Below are 14,470 nucleotides of genomic sequence, written 5' to 3'. Positions count from 1 at the left end.
TAAAATATCTAAATAAAACAATATGTAAATCCTGTACTTGATCTCAGACATGCTTTTCCAATTCCCGTTTTCTTGATCCCTTTGTTTCTATTACTTTTATGTCAAGTAACATCTGTTTCTATTTACTGTAGCAGCAATATGAACTCACTAATTAACTTTAATCATACTTATCTGACATACATTTTATCTATATCTGCAAAGATGTACAGCACACACAAAACAGCTTATTGTTGTAAGTTGGCAATTGATTGAAAATTGAGGCCTATTTTACCGCTGCTACTTGTGACGGCACCAATAAGTATACAGACACATGAAATTTGATTTAAAGGCCGCTGTCTGCAAATTTATCTAACTTGTAATTAAGTGTAAGGTAACCCAGCACTGCTATTCCCTGAGGTCATGATTGACTCTAAAGGCCTTGCATCCCCCTAAACCAAACCTTCTATCAAAAAGACTAGGCTCGCTGTACAGGGGTGCTTATATATGAGCCAGACCATAAAAGCCTGTTCCACACCTACATGCCCCAGGACTTGCTTATTCCAAACCCCTGCTGGAATTTTAAGGAAAGGGATGAGCGTCACAAATCAGCTTTATAAAAGACTCTCAGCCAAAATTGTTACATATAAACAAAATACAAACTGAGTTTCCTAGTGGATTCATTCTTTATCTCATCCAGGTAAAAAAAGGAAAACTGAAAACTTCCAGGGCAAATAACTGATCCAATAGGCAAATGGCTGCTCCTGTCTCAGACAATGGCTACTTCCAGACGCATCAGTGGAAAGTGAAAAAAAAATCTGCATAAACAGTAATTATGGAATAAACTGCTCATCGGGGAAAATTTTCCATAATTCCTGTAATCCATGGGTTAGTTATTGGCCTGAAGTGGCGATGGATTATATAAATAAAAGCTTTTGTTTCAGTCCTCTGAAGGGTTAAAACCAAACAAATTATAACTGCTGCCAGAAAGAGGCAGGAATTGCCTCTCAAACAGCATCTCAGGGTATGTCTAGATTACAGGCTTTTGTCGACAGAGGCTTTGGTGACAGATACTGTCAACAAAGCTTTTGTCGACAAAGAGCATCTAGACTACATCCAGTTCTGTCGACAAAGCAAGCTGCTTTGTCGACATGAGAGTGTAGACGTAAAGGTCAGTGTAGATGCAATAACGCCTTCTGTCGAAAGAACTCTGTCGACAAAAGGTGTTATTCCTTCTGAATGAGGTTTACTGCCATCGACAAAACTACCGAGTTCTCTCAACGTTATGTCGACAGAACTCGGCGGTAGTGTAGACGCAGGTATAGTTTTGTCAACAAAAGTCCACTTCTGTTGACAAAACTCTGTAGTCTAGACACACCCTTACTTTGTCTCCATTAAGCTGTGCAGTAACCAATCAAGGGCATTGGCAAGGTTGGACTTTCTCCATCCTTAACTGGTACCACTCTCCTCATCCCCCAGCCCAGGCAGTCAGGAGCTTCCACCTTTCCAGCCAGATTGTACAGGCAGACAAAAATCCTCATATAAGAACGGTCCATCTAGCCCAGCATCCTGTCTGCCGACAGTGGCCAATACCAGATGCCCCAGAAGAAGGGAACACAACAGGTAATCCTCACGTGATCCCTCCCCTGTCATCCATTTCCAGACAAACAGAGGTTAGGGACACCATTCCTACCCATCCTGTCTAGCCCCCAAAAAGGAGCTTGGTTAGCAGTTTAGGAATAAAGTGTGCCTCATGCCAAGTTGTGATGTTTCCCAGGGAAACTCCTGGTTGTAGGACACCTCACTAACAGTTGTTCTTACCAGGAGGAAGCTCTGTCTGTGCTCCCAACCTGAGTCAGATCCCTGATACCACCAAACACAGGCAGCACAAGCATTTCTCTCTCAGCTCATGGGACTCTGCTGTCTTCTGCAGGTTAATGACAGGAACATGCCAACTTCCAGGTCTGCTGACTCTTTCTATGGAATGCCCAGCCCACGATCCACTGAACACTCATAGAATTCCAGGTTTTTTGTTCCCAAACAAACAATACCCCACTGTTTGCCAGTTTTACTGTAGAACACACTTCTGCTTAACACACAACACTTAGATGCGTTCACAGAGAAAGCAGGGATAAGTTTAATAAAGAAGAACAGCGATTCAAATGACAGAAAGCAGAAATACTGGAAACAAAGGGTTGCATATAATCCTAATATGTACTCTGCAGCCAAAACTTATCTAACAGCACATTATTGTGTCACAAAAGCAAAAGGTAACCCAAAATCCTTCTAGCTTCTTAGATTTGGCTGTCATCCTCTGATCATGAAGCAAGCCCACTACCAGCTTACTTCATATATGAAAGGCACCAAAGTGTTCCTTTGACACCCCAGTTATATCAAAACTGACCGTTGTTCATAAACAGGACTGTTTTCTACTTTGTGTTCCTTTCTGGAGATTTTGCGATCTCATTTTAATTTCTTTATCTTGATGAGATGGGGGCTTAGTATGTAGAAGGGTACTTTGCTGTGAAATATAAAATACTCCATTTGCATATAACCAGACAGAAGATAATTATCTCCTGCCTGTCCAAAAAGAACATATCTGCCATCTCCTGGGAAGGAGCTTTAACTCACATACCTTAACAACATAATGTCCCGTGTAGGTACATAATTTCTTAAATGTCCTTACATATATTTTATAGCCGTTATGATGGCCACTGTGTTACTAACTTTCAGCAGAGATGTCACATGGCACCCTTCAATAAATTATTATTCATATAATTGACACTGGGATGCCTTACAAAATCCTATCCACTCCCGTGCCTTCTTTCTGTTGGTGTCAAGAGTTTCCTAGGTCACAACAGTGATTCACAGAGATTTCTACTATGATTGGCCATCTCTACTGGTAGATAGCTGGGAATGAAGTATGTGTGAAGGCTCTTTCCCTAGTACTTGCCCGCCTTGTGGAGTGCTCACATTCTTTGAGTGTAAGGATTCTCATTAGACCCAGAAGCTGAAAGAGCTTCTTGTACTCTCTCACCCTCTTGTATTAGAATGTGGCCCATGGCCAGGAAAGACAGAGAGGTTCTCATGATACAGCATTATATTTTTTGAAGCAATATCTTGCTTATTTTGTAAGAAGTGATGGGTGGGCTGTTTCAATATTATTTATGGGTTTTTTCCATGAGCCCAATATGAAGAAGAGACTGCATTGCTTTGATTTGCATCAGAGATTTCCAAGACAAGATTATTCATTTAACTAGTCTAAAATTAGCCAGCAGCAGAATGGAAATCTAAAGTTCACACAATTCCTATGTTAAAAAACTGTTGAGGTTTTAACCAATTCCACATCTAAAACAGAAGAAAGGTATAGGAATCAAATGTCCAGGAAGTACTGTATAACTTGGTTTATGAGCAAATTTCATATGTAACGATGCCTTTCTATAGTTGATATAAAAATGTATTAGAAATAAAATGTGGTAGCTTAAAAATATTTGATACATTTGTTTATCTTCAAAATTATCTTAAAATTATTTTCCTATTGCCAGATTCTCTTTACATTCACGGTATTTCTCTGTAAATAGAACCATTCTCATGCATATTGCTCCTTCTAATATGATACAATCAACTGGTTTTGGCAACTGTGACAAACTATCTTCTAATTCAGACGTAGGCAACCTGTGGCCTGCACGCAATTCATCAGGATAAGCTTCTGGCAGGCCACCAGACAGTTTACCTTGCATCTGCAGGTATGGCCACCCATAGATTCCATTGGCCACAGTTCACTGTTCCTAGCCAATCGGAGCTGAGAGTGACCATACCTGCAGATTCAAGTAAACAGCCTGCCTATGGCCCATCTGTGGCTCACCCGGAAGAGACCTGTGCGGCATACAAGCTGAAGGTTACCTACCAATGATCTAATCATTAGCAGAATTATCGGTAGGGGGGCCTCCACTATTGGGCAGTAGGGATAGAGCATGTTAGTTTAGTGAGCTGCCTTCACATTTGTGATGGAAAACATCATGTGCATCATGATTGATGTTTCAGGCAAATCTCTGCTTGTGTCAGTATTATAATTTTTACCACATCAGACTTTTCCTAACCAGGAATTGTCCTTTTCTGCTGGAAGAAGAGCTGGTCTCATGCATATCCAAAGCATTACTATTAACAAACAGGAGTAGGATATGTATTACAAGGTGGCAATATTCTATTTACAAATGCATATCTTCAGTGTTTTCTCTATAAGGAAGAAAACACCCACACATACCTGAAAGATGAATTAACAGATTTAATCATAGGTTTCCAAAGCATGCAGGTTTGACTGAAAAAAAGCAATAGCTTCTTATATCACAATGCAGAGAACATAAAACAAACCCTGTGTTATTGTTGGAAATGAATCTCACATGGTGCTTAACTTTCAATGACCTTGCCCTGTGAACATCTTTTCAATTTGTTGAGTGCTAAAAATAACACAATTCTAGCTGCAAAGGATTACCCGGACTAAGAGATCCAGCTGAGAGGCATTCTTTACAGCTTCTGTTAGTTCACAGAAAGTGACACAAGAGCTCAGGAAATATACCTGGAAAGCAAGCCTTCTTTTAGACAAACACATATGCACACACGCATGCACGTATACAAAATTGTATTCATTACCCTACATAAAACTTCATTAAAACCTGTGGGGAAATTTACATAGCAGGAAACAACAACAATATAAAGAATTTCTATGCCCTTAAACTCAGGAGTTGCTAGAGGGGGCCTAATGTCAAGTTGTCACTGATTTAAGGGATGGGCTATGTCAAGGATAGAGGAATGTCCTCTATTGCATGAATGGCAATGAGACAACACTTAAGGCAATGGCCTTCCCAATTGCTGTAGCTTCAAACAGCAAAACAGAATGATCAGAGAGGTAGAACACTTGTTGCTTGAGGGGCTGCTGAAAGTATCATCAGTGAGAGTCACAGTGGCTTATGACAGACTCATTTACACATTGGGCAATCCAAATTTAAATTAGTCACTGTTAAGCATAACATTCACATCCATTTGTGCATGCATTTGCAGAGGGAGGGGCAGGTAGCAATACTTTACAGCACTAAGGTTTGGAAGCTTCTAACATTTTATATAGATTGGTATTAATATAAAGGACACATCTCAGGGCCTTTTAACACAAAACAGAGTTGGAAAGTCAGAGCACTGAAATGCTACTGTGACTCACGTTCATAGGATTCTTTTTCACTGTAAGTCTTTCATCTCCAACCAACATGATATGTCATTCATCAAGAGTGTGAGAAACTATTCAGTCTGTCATCTGCAGCAGTAACCATACTATTCTCTGGACGAAAAGTCATGATTACTTTACAGAGGGTCAGTTGCTCTACATGTTCAGAACTATTCAGCTTTCCTTTGGTTTTCTGACTGGTGTCAGATACAGCTCAACAAAGTATTTCAAGATAGTAACAAAATATTATGCAGTTCTCACAATTTTTCCATTTTTCCTCACCTTCCCTGAACAGTCTCAGAGAGGTAGCCATGTTCATCTGTAACTTTAAAAAATGTGTAGTCCTATAGCACTTCAGAGACTAACAAAATATATATCTAAATAATGAGCAGTCGTGGGCAAAATCCTCTTTCCCAGGCGAGCAGAGTGGTAAGAAAAGGGTGGATCCACTCAATTTATAACAGAATAAGGGGCGGGGGGGGGGGGGGAAGTACCTGTCAGTTGTAATGCCGGTGCTAATGAGGCTAGATGAGTGGGATGGAAGTATCCCATACATAGTTTTTGATGTCAATTGAGTGTTGAACACAAGAAAAGCAAGTTTTATAACGGCTCATCCAGTTCATGTCTTTGTTGAAGTGATAGAAAGAGAGTTGAATTTGCATATGAAGGCCAATTCCACACTCTCTCTCTGTAGCTGGTTTTTGTAGTTGGTTTTTGAAATTCCTTTGTTTAATAATGATTACTTTTAAATCAATTAATGAGTGTCTAGGTGGGTTAAAATGTTCTTCTACAGTAGGGGTGGGCAATAATTTTTCTCCAGGGGCCACTTCAAAAATTTTTGAAGTAGCCCCAAGCCACCCTGAAAGGGGCAAGGCCTAAACAGGAAGGGGCAGGACTACCCCTCTCCCCAGACCATGATTGGTCTGGAGGTGGGGGAGCCTCTTTCCCCCCTTCCCACTAGGCACCCATACCCTGGAAGAGGCTTGGCACGCTCTCCCACCCCCAGGCCAATCAGGGCCTGGAGGCGAGGGAGCGCGGGACGCCTCCTCCCCGCAGGGCAGGGTCAGGGTTGGCCTGGGAGTGGGGGCGCATGCGAAGCCTCCTCCACGCTATCCCCCGCCCTGCGAGCCACGCACGATGCTGTTCATTACACGATGGGAGGAGGCTTCACACGCTCCTCTGCTCCCAGGCCAATAAAGGCTTGGGGGTGGGGGAGCGCATGAAGCCTTCTCCACTCTGACCCCACCCTGCGAGCAGCACGTTGGCAGGGTGGGAGGAGGCTTCACGTGGGCCTCCGAATGGCGAGCCGCATCCAGCCTGTGGAGACCCTTTTGCCCACCTCTGTTCTACAGGTTTTTGCATACAACCATTTCTGATATGTGACTTGTGTCCATTTATCCTTTGTCGTAGAGACTATCCAGTTTGGTCAATATACATAGCAGAGGGGAATTGCTGGCATATATCACATTACATGCTGCTGGAAGAGTTTCTATTTAATTACCACATCTGTAAGTTGCCATGATTTGTGTCAGTGTGGGGAAAACTGTAAAAAATCCACACTGGAAATCAATCTGCATTGTGAATTCTCCTCTCTAAACTCTGGGCCAAATTCTACCCTTGCACAGGTCTAGGCAACTCTTACTGGAATCGATGGCAGATTCATGAAATGTATGAAATGTTGGACTGGGGTGCTTTTGGATATCCTAATAGCAGTAGAGGCCAAACACAGGGGATTGTGTCCTGGGGCAGTGGACTGGGGTGCAGAAGAGAAGTGTGATCTGAGGTAGGGGTGCAGGGGTTTGGGTTTTGACCTGGGACAAGGGATTGGGGTGCATGGACTTGGAGGGGTATGGGTGCAGGAGAGGATTCTGACCTGGGGGAAGGGTGTAAGAGGAAGGAGGGACTAGGAGGGAGTTGTGACCTGGGGCAGGAGTGCAGGAGGGGTTGCAGGGATTTGCACGTGATCAGGGACCACGGATTGGGGTGGAAAGTCTTGGAGGTGGTTGTGACCTGAGCAGGAGTGTAGGAGGGGATGCAATGTCTGGGAATATGTATGGGGGCTGGGGTAGAGGTGCAGAAGGTTGAGTTACATAGGCTAGGGGTGAAGAGAGTTGAGGGAGGAAGGGGCTGTCGTGTCAGAGGCAGACTCCAGCTGGGATGTAACAATATGTTTTTTCTGTAGCCATATTAGAAGGCCTAACCTAAAGCCTTCTTCTGCAGCCAGACTGAAAAGCAGGAGCCATTAGCTGTAAAGCCTGGAGTCACCCACTCACATTCCATCTAAATTGCATTAAAATAGTGTCACACCAGGCTGTGAGAAGGGGATCCTGTCCTAACTGCACCCACTGTCACCAGATAAAGAAACAGATACCAAGGCAGGTTGAGAAAACTCAATTAACAACATTTCATCTGGCCAGAAACTGTTTACCAATAGTTGAGGTTGTGGAATCCGCATTCTATGATTATTGTCCTCACTTTCCTATTGTTTGTGTGATCTCTGTCTGGTTTGTAACTGTTTCTGTCTGCTGTATAATTAATTTTGCTAGCTGTAAATCAACTAAAGTGGTGGGCTATGATTGGTTAGGTAATTCTGTTACAGTATGTTATGATTGGTTAGTAAAATTATACTAAAATAATTGGTTATGGTATAGCTAAGCAGGACTCAAGTTTCACTATATAAACAGGGGTCCAAGAAGGAGACAAGCTAGCAAAACGATAGAAGGATAGAAGGATAGAAGGATAGAAAGAAAGAAAGAAAGAAAGAAAGAAAGAAAGAAAGAAAGAAAGAAAGAAAGAAAGAAAGAAAGAAAGAAAGAAAGAAAGAAAGAAAGAAAGAAAGAAAGAAAGAAACGCCAAAAAAAGGAAGGAAGACCTGGAAGAACTCACCTCCAAGACACAGCCTAAGACCAGAGCTGTCAGAATTCCTCTGCACAACCGTGATGTGCAGCAGCTAAGATCCAGAGAGACTGACCTTGCCTGGCCAACAGGGGAAGTATGCCTGCCTTTAACAGGATTGATGAGCAAGATACTGTGTGCTTACCATGTGTATTCTGCTTGCTTGGGAATTATCAATAAATAGAGAATAAGAATATTACTGTCTAAGGCTCTTTCAGTGGCAAAAGATCCTGCAAACACGCAGGAAGTTATGCTCTGAGCTCTAGGAATTGGGTAAGGGTGGGTGTGTAAATTAACAGGGTTGCACCTTGAGCACTAGGAATTGGGTAAATGTGTGTGTCCCTAAACTGTGGAAGGGATAGAGAAATTTGTGCGGGTAACAGGGAGACCTTACCTCGGAGGCTCCAGCCAGCATCCCAGCAGGTTCCTTAACCAGGGTCCCTTCCACACCCTGTACAAGCTCAGGGAGGGGCGCATGTTTGCTACTGTGAATGCTGTGAGCCTGGAAGAGGAGGGGTGCTTCTAAATGCTGCCCGTCATGCAAACAGGCAGCTATTATTGGCCAGTTTCTGGCTAGTGGGAGCTACTGGGGGTGGGAGCAGTATGAGAAGCCTCTTGCTCCCCCCGCCTCCCATGGGCTCTCAGCATTCAGAAATTAACATGGCCCCGCAGATGGCTTTACTGAGTGCCAAGTAAGGGCAGGGCAGGGAGAGAGCCAGCTGAGGTTCTCACAGGCCAGATTCAGTGGCATGGCAGGATGGATCTGGCCTGTGGATCATATTTTGCCCGATGCTGTATTAGAGGCTGTGGGAAGAAGTGCGGGAGTGGATTGCTGTGCTTCCTTCAAGGGGGAAATCCCACTTATATTTATGTAAGATTAACCAGAGAAGACAGAGCTTTAAAATGTAGTATATACATTTTTGTATAAATAATGCAAAAGGAGAATTTGGCTTTCAATTTCCTGGAAACTCAAGCTACTGAAATTACCTAGCAAAAAATCAAGCTGAAGCTCATTCTGCATCATCCCATAGTTTCAGAAATAAGACTCATAGCTGAGTTCATTAAAAGCTGTTAATGTGTATCCAAAGGAAAAATTTGGCCCTAATACTGTCCCTTGTAAGGTCAGCATTTCTAGAGATTTTAAATTTTTTGATGGTAATTTCCAGGCCCTTCTTTATGACAAAATTAATAGATGCATACAAGTAAGCATGTGACCTTAAAGAACTCATTATACTAGATTTCCTTTGAATACCTTATTACAACTTTAATTATATGGCAGTCACAGGCCATTAACCCTTTTGCTTTTGTAAATGCTAAAGTGCTATTTTATTTTTTAAAAAGTTAACTGTCGGATTCGTCAACATATGACCATGTGAAATATGACTTTTCAATCAAATGTCACTTAAAATCTCAAAGCATTTTTGGAAAAAAAGCAGTCCAATATTTATAGTATCCACATATATATGTTTGCTATTCTCACTGAAGAAGGCACCAGCTTTGTGTTCCCATGCAACAAAATCCTGTCAGCACAGCTAATCCCTATGGATGTCAGAAGAATAAGCTCCAGAGGAGTAAACAAGTGCACTGTCAAAACCATGTCATCAACACACACGCCTATTCCTAGTAATATTACACACTCCATTGCCTCCAATAGCAACACAGGAAAACCAGAATCCATGTTCAGAGTCATCTGATCTTGAGGAATTGACACAGCATGGCTAACAATCCCACAGAATTCAGAAACAACACTGGATTTTTAAAAGGCAGATTTATTTTTTGTGATGGATTTGAAGCAGATTAAATTATAGAAAAGGATAGGCTATCAGGTCATGATTTGTATGCTACAGCTGTCCAGTTTGAGTTGACAGACACTCTTTGCATGGCCTGTGGACTAAATAATAAAGACAGAGAAAAACTCTGAGCTGGACAGTAAAAAATAAATAAATAAATAAAATTGTAAAAGAGTGTATGTAGAGGAAATAAATGAATGCAATAACAACCAAAGCTGATGGAGTTACTCACTAGAACAATTAATTGAGTTCCTTTTAAAACTTTCTAAAATGAAGGTATAAAAGGAACCAAGTTGGTTCATAGTCCAGAACCTCACTTCAAATTGGACTATTCCTTCCATAAGCAGGACGTGCGGACAATCATGAAAGGTGAGCTGCAATTTACTTTTTAATCCTATAGTGAAAGAATATTGCTTTGTAAAGAAATATTGTCTTTGCCAACCAGTGTTTATTTTTAACTTTACAGTGGAAATTATTGTTTAAGCTGTTTTTCTTGTTTCTGAAGATAACTGTTGCAAAATACCATGATGATACAGAATGAACACAGAATTCAGGCATTGTAGCAAAAATTTCAACTACATTTCCTTTCGAGTTTTAATTAATAAGTGGTTTGCAAGGTAAACTTTAGTATCAGAAATCCAAACCTTTCATTACAGATTTAATGCGTTTAATTCTGTAATGTTCTTCTGTTCTTTTAGGATATTTTCCCCTGTTACTAATCAATGTTTGAGCTCTACAAGTCAATATGTATAAAAGTCTCAGGGGGTAGCAGTGTTAGTCTGTAACTATAGGACTATTCATTTTTTTAAAAAAGTCAATATGTAGTGTACCTTTTACTTGCCAAGGCTTTTAAAATATCAATGGATGAGAAGCATTTTCTATTTTGAACAGAGAATATTAATGATTTGATGCTCTTCAAAGACAATATTAAAAAAGATTTATCACTCTACTGCTCTGATTCTCCTTAGCCAAAATAATTTATATGGGATCAACATCCAAGACTCTCCCATGTATCTTTATTATTCCATCATATGCACATTAACATAGCTTTAGGCAGCATTGATGTTTTTAAAAGAATAGTGTTTACCACATATGTCAGGCACAACACATTATTATTTCAGTCAAAGCCAAGTTTATCCCTGTCAGAAGCCATGGGAGTAGATAATAATTTTAAATATTAAATATTATTGAGTACCCGTGTGACCTGATTTATCATTTTAACAACTCTACTTGACAAATGTTTGCTTAATGGATAAATGTTCAACTATTTGGAAAGTACAGCTAACATTCAGATAAGGGCACTTCAATTAAGAAGCGTAAACATGGGTGGATATTTTAAAGAACAGACCTTAAAGGAATCAGACTTACTGGAAACTTCTATTAAATTCTCTGTAGTGAGCCCTTTGAAAGTTATGTTTTTCTCTAAAAGAACAAAAGTTTAATTCCTCAAGGTGCAACATATAACCAAAAAAGTGATTAACCAGGAACTGTGCTTGCACCTTTAACATACAACCTTGGAATCATGATCACCATAGAAATATAAATACTACAATTTAATATTTTGGGAACTCTATGGAAGTGTTTCTTTCCTATGGGTATGCAGTGCTAGAAATTCATCATATTTTTATGGCAAGGGGCCAATGGTTAAGCTTTCTAAAAGTTATTTACATGTAAGATGAATAGTAGCTTACTTTAAAAGTACAGAAAAATTGTTTTCGTCTACATTAGATGAAGTTTGAAAAATGTTATCTAGAGCTTATTTATACTATTCTGATGTACTGTGAAACAAATGTGCATTCCTGTCCATTTCAAAATGTACATCTTTGGCTATACCATCAGTGTGCATATTACCGAAATACACCACTTATAAATTAGTTTCACCACTTTTTACTTCTTGTACAGGTGACCTCTTTTTGGTTTCAAGTATTATTGTACTATTGCATATGGTATGTGGATGCCCAGAAAACTGCCTATGCCATCAAGCTTCAAAGACAGTGGATTGCAGGAATCAAGGACTTGTTGAAATTCCCTCACGCTTACCTCCTGAAACTCTGATATTACAGTTGCAGAATAACCAGATTTGGAGAATCAATCAAAATGCATTCAGTGAAACCCCTTTGCTCAAAATTGTAGACTTGTCAAATAATTCTCTTTCAAATTTGTCATCGGGTGCTTTCCAGGGACTACAATACATACAGGTTCTAAACCTAACCAAGAACCTGATTCGCTACTTAGACAACAAGACTTTCAGTTCACTCCCTCAATTAAAAGAACTGGACCTGTCATTCAACAATATATTAAATTTGCCTGAAACTCTAGGAAATAATACAGGAAACATAACTTTATTGTCGGTTAAGTATAACAAGCTTCAGAAACTGGACAGAATTCTGCTGGAATCCCTTCCAAACCTGAAAGTTGTTCTTTTCAAGAATAATCCCTGGCAATGCACTTGTCATGTCATTGGCCTTAAACTGTGGTTGGAAAGCTTTTTATACAGAGGTAAGTAATTTTCTCCAGTAGATAAAATAGTAAGAAATTGATCTAATATATACTTGACTTGTCCTCAGGGGAGCTGGCAGCCATGCAAGATCCTGGGGTAAGGTGGGGGGCAGTTCTGTGCTCCAGAAGAGACATGGCCTCGGGCAGCAGGGCAGGGACAAGGGCAGCTGCGCTCCCACCACAGCACTGACTGGTGCGTGCTGCAAGGTGCACCCTGCCTCCCCAGGCAGCCCAAAGACCCTCATAGAGTGAACAGTACAGCATTGTGGTAGCAATTTAAATGGCCTCTGGCTCCAGTCACCACTGCTGCTGCAGCTACAGCTGAAACCCCAAGTCCCTATGAACCACCGAGCCCAGGGACAGTTGCTCCCCTCCCCCATTGCTGTGCCTGCCTCTTCTAACCACTATGGCTCTGATGTCAGAAAACACCTAGGAACACAATTGAATCTCTGCTCTGGACTACAGCTCAATAAATAACTGATTTTTCAGAATCCTGGAAGTTCAAGAACATAAAAAACTCAAATTGGGTTGAATCAATTACCATTTTTTTAAAAAATATATTGGTGAATCAAACATACCATGTAGTTTAACAAAAACTTTATCTCCAAGCTTTTTCAAAAAAGACTCGATTAAAAAAATAGACTACGAGGAGGTTGAGGTAACTGTTATTGTGCTATACTATTTTTAGACCTGTGCTTTGAGCTCTCACCTGGCATGTAGGAGCCAGGTTCAAATCCCCACTTTGGAGAAGGGGTTTGAACCTGGCACTGGTAAGTGCCCATCAGGTCTCTCTCAGGCTGTGTCTAGACTACATGCCTCTGTCGGCAGAGGCATGTAGATTAGACAGATCAGCAAAGGCAAATGAAGCCGCGATTTAAATGATCGCGGCTTCATTTACATTTACATGACTGCCGCACTGAGCCGACAAACAGCTTATCAAGCTGTTTGTCGGCTCGCCGCTAGTCTGGACGTTCCCCCTGTCGACATCAAAGCCCTTTGTCGGCAGCCCCGTTATTCCTCGTGGAATGAGGTTTACCGGGGCTGCCGACAAAGGGCTTTGATGTCGACAGGGGGAACGTCCAGACTAGTGGCGAGCCGACAAACAGCTGATCAGCTCTTTGTCGGCTCAGCGCGGCAGCCATGTAAATGTAAATGAAGCCGCGATCATTTAAATCGCGGCTTCATTTACCTTTGCTGAACAAACAAATCTACATGCCTCTGCCGACAGAGGCATGTAGTTTAGACGTACCCTCAGTGTCTCCTGCTAAAGCCATCTCCATTTATATAAATATTGATTGAAGTAGGGACCTGAACTTGGGACCTGAACTTGAGTGCCCTGATCACTAAGTTAAAACTTATAATACAGAAATACACAATGCCACAGTAAAGAAAAATGCAATTTATATGTAGATTAAAAGCAGCACAGTTATTTGGCCATATTTCCACCTGCATTTATGTTCTTCCATTTATAAATCTCTTCATTATTCTATTTAAAAGGAGACTAAGCCTTAACTCTGCTTTTCTGCAAGTCAGAAGTTCTCTCTCTCTTTGCTTTTCCATGGCATTGCAATGCTTTGTTCTGAGCAGCTTTAGAATCCAAGATGATTAGATGAAAGAAAAAAACCATTTATAATTCTAAAACATTTAAGGTTTTTTAATTTTATCTGTTTTATATTCAGGGTAGGCAGTGACAGGTATTTAACATTAAAGGAAGACCTGGCACTGATAGCTGCAGGAGCTTGTCAGCCTTTGAGAAATCAAAAGAAAAAGATAATCCTAATTTTTCTCAAATAAATGTTGATGCTTGAATGTGATATACATTTTTCCTTGGTTTCCTATCTGTATGTAACCTGAACGCATTGAGACCACTGACAAGGGAGATTGAAGTCAGCTATGTGGCCTTAGCTGAGAGACCATTGGCTTTTAGCTTATGCTGTAGAGGCACATGACTTTAGCCTCTAAGGTCTCTCATTCATTTCCTCCTGCTGAGGGCCTGGGTTCATCAGTTTTACAAGAGGGGGCTCGCAAAGCCAACAAAACCAGTTCATAAGCAGGATAGCTTGAACCTGCTGCCTTAGGAGCTAAAGCCATATGC

The 14,470-nt window shown here is 41.0% G+C and overlaps 2 protein-coding genes across 4 annotated transcripts in view; one reads left to right on the top strand and one right to left on the bottom strand.

The window, feature by feature from the left end:
• The window catches only part of CACNA2D3 (calcium voltage-gated channel auxiliary subunit alpha2delta 3), a 758,781-nt gene that overhangs the window by 98,347 nt on the left and 645,964 nt on the right, over window positions 1-14,470 (bottom strand). The window lies entirely within an intron of this gene.
• The window catches only part of LRTM1 (leucine rich repeat transmembrane protein 1), a 32,995-nt gene continuing 28,286 nt past the window's right edge, over window positions 9,762-14,470 (top strand). For all 3 annotated transcript variants that reach the window (XM_075938903.2, XM_075938902.2, XM_006129741.5), the window contains exons 1-2: window positions 9,762-10,245; window positions 11,779-12,375. In XM_075938903.2, the coding sequence (XP_075795018.1) occupies window positions 10,239-10,245; window positions 11,779-12,375 (604 nt within the window). In that variant the 5' untranslated portion in view covers window positions 9,762-10,238. The remainder of the gene's footprint in view (window positions 10,246-11,778; window positions 12,376-14,470) is intronic.

This window comes from Pelodiscus sinensis, chromosome 11, assembly GCF_052426305.1.
Source record: "Pelodiscus sinensis isolate ZL-2025 chromosome 11, ASM5242630v1, whole genome shotgun sequence".
Lineage (NCBI taxonomy): Eukaryota > Metazoa > Chordata > Testudines > Trionychidae > Pelodiscus > Pelodiscus sinensis.
Note: the sequence above shows the minus strand (reverse complement) of the source record. Positions and strands in the feature narration are given on the sequence as shown.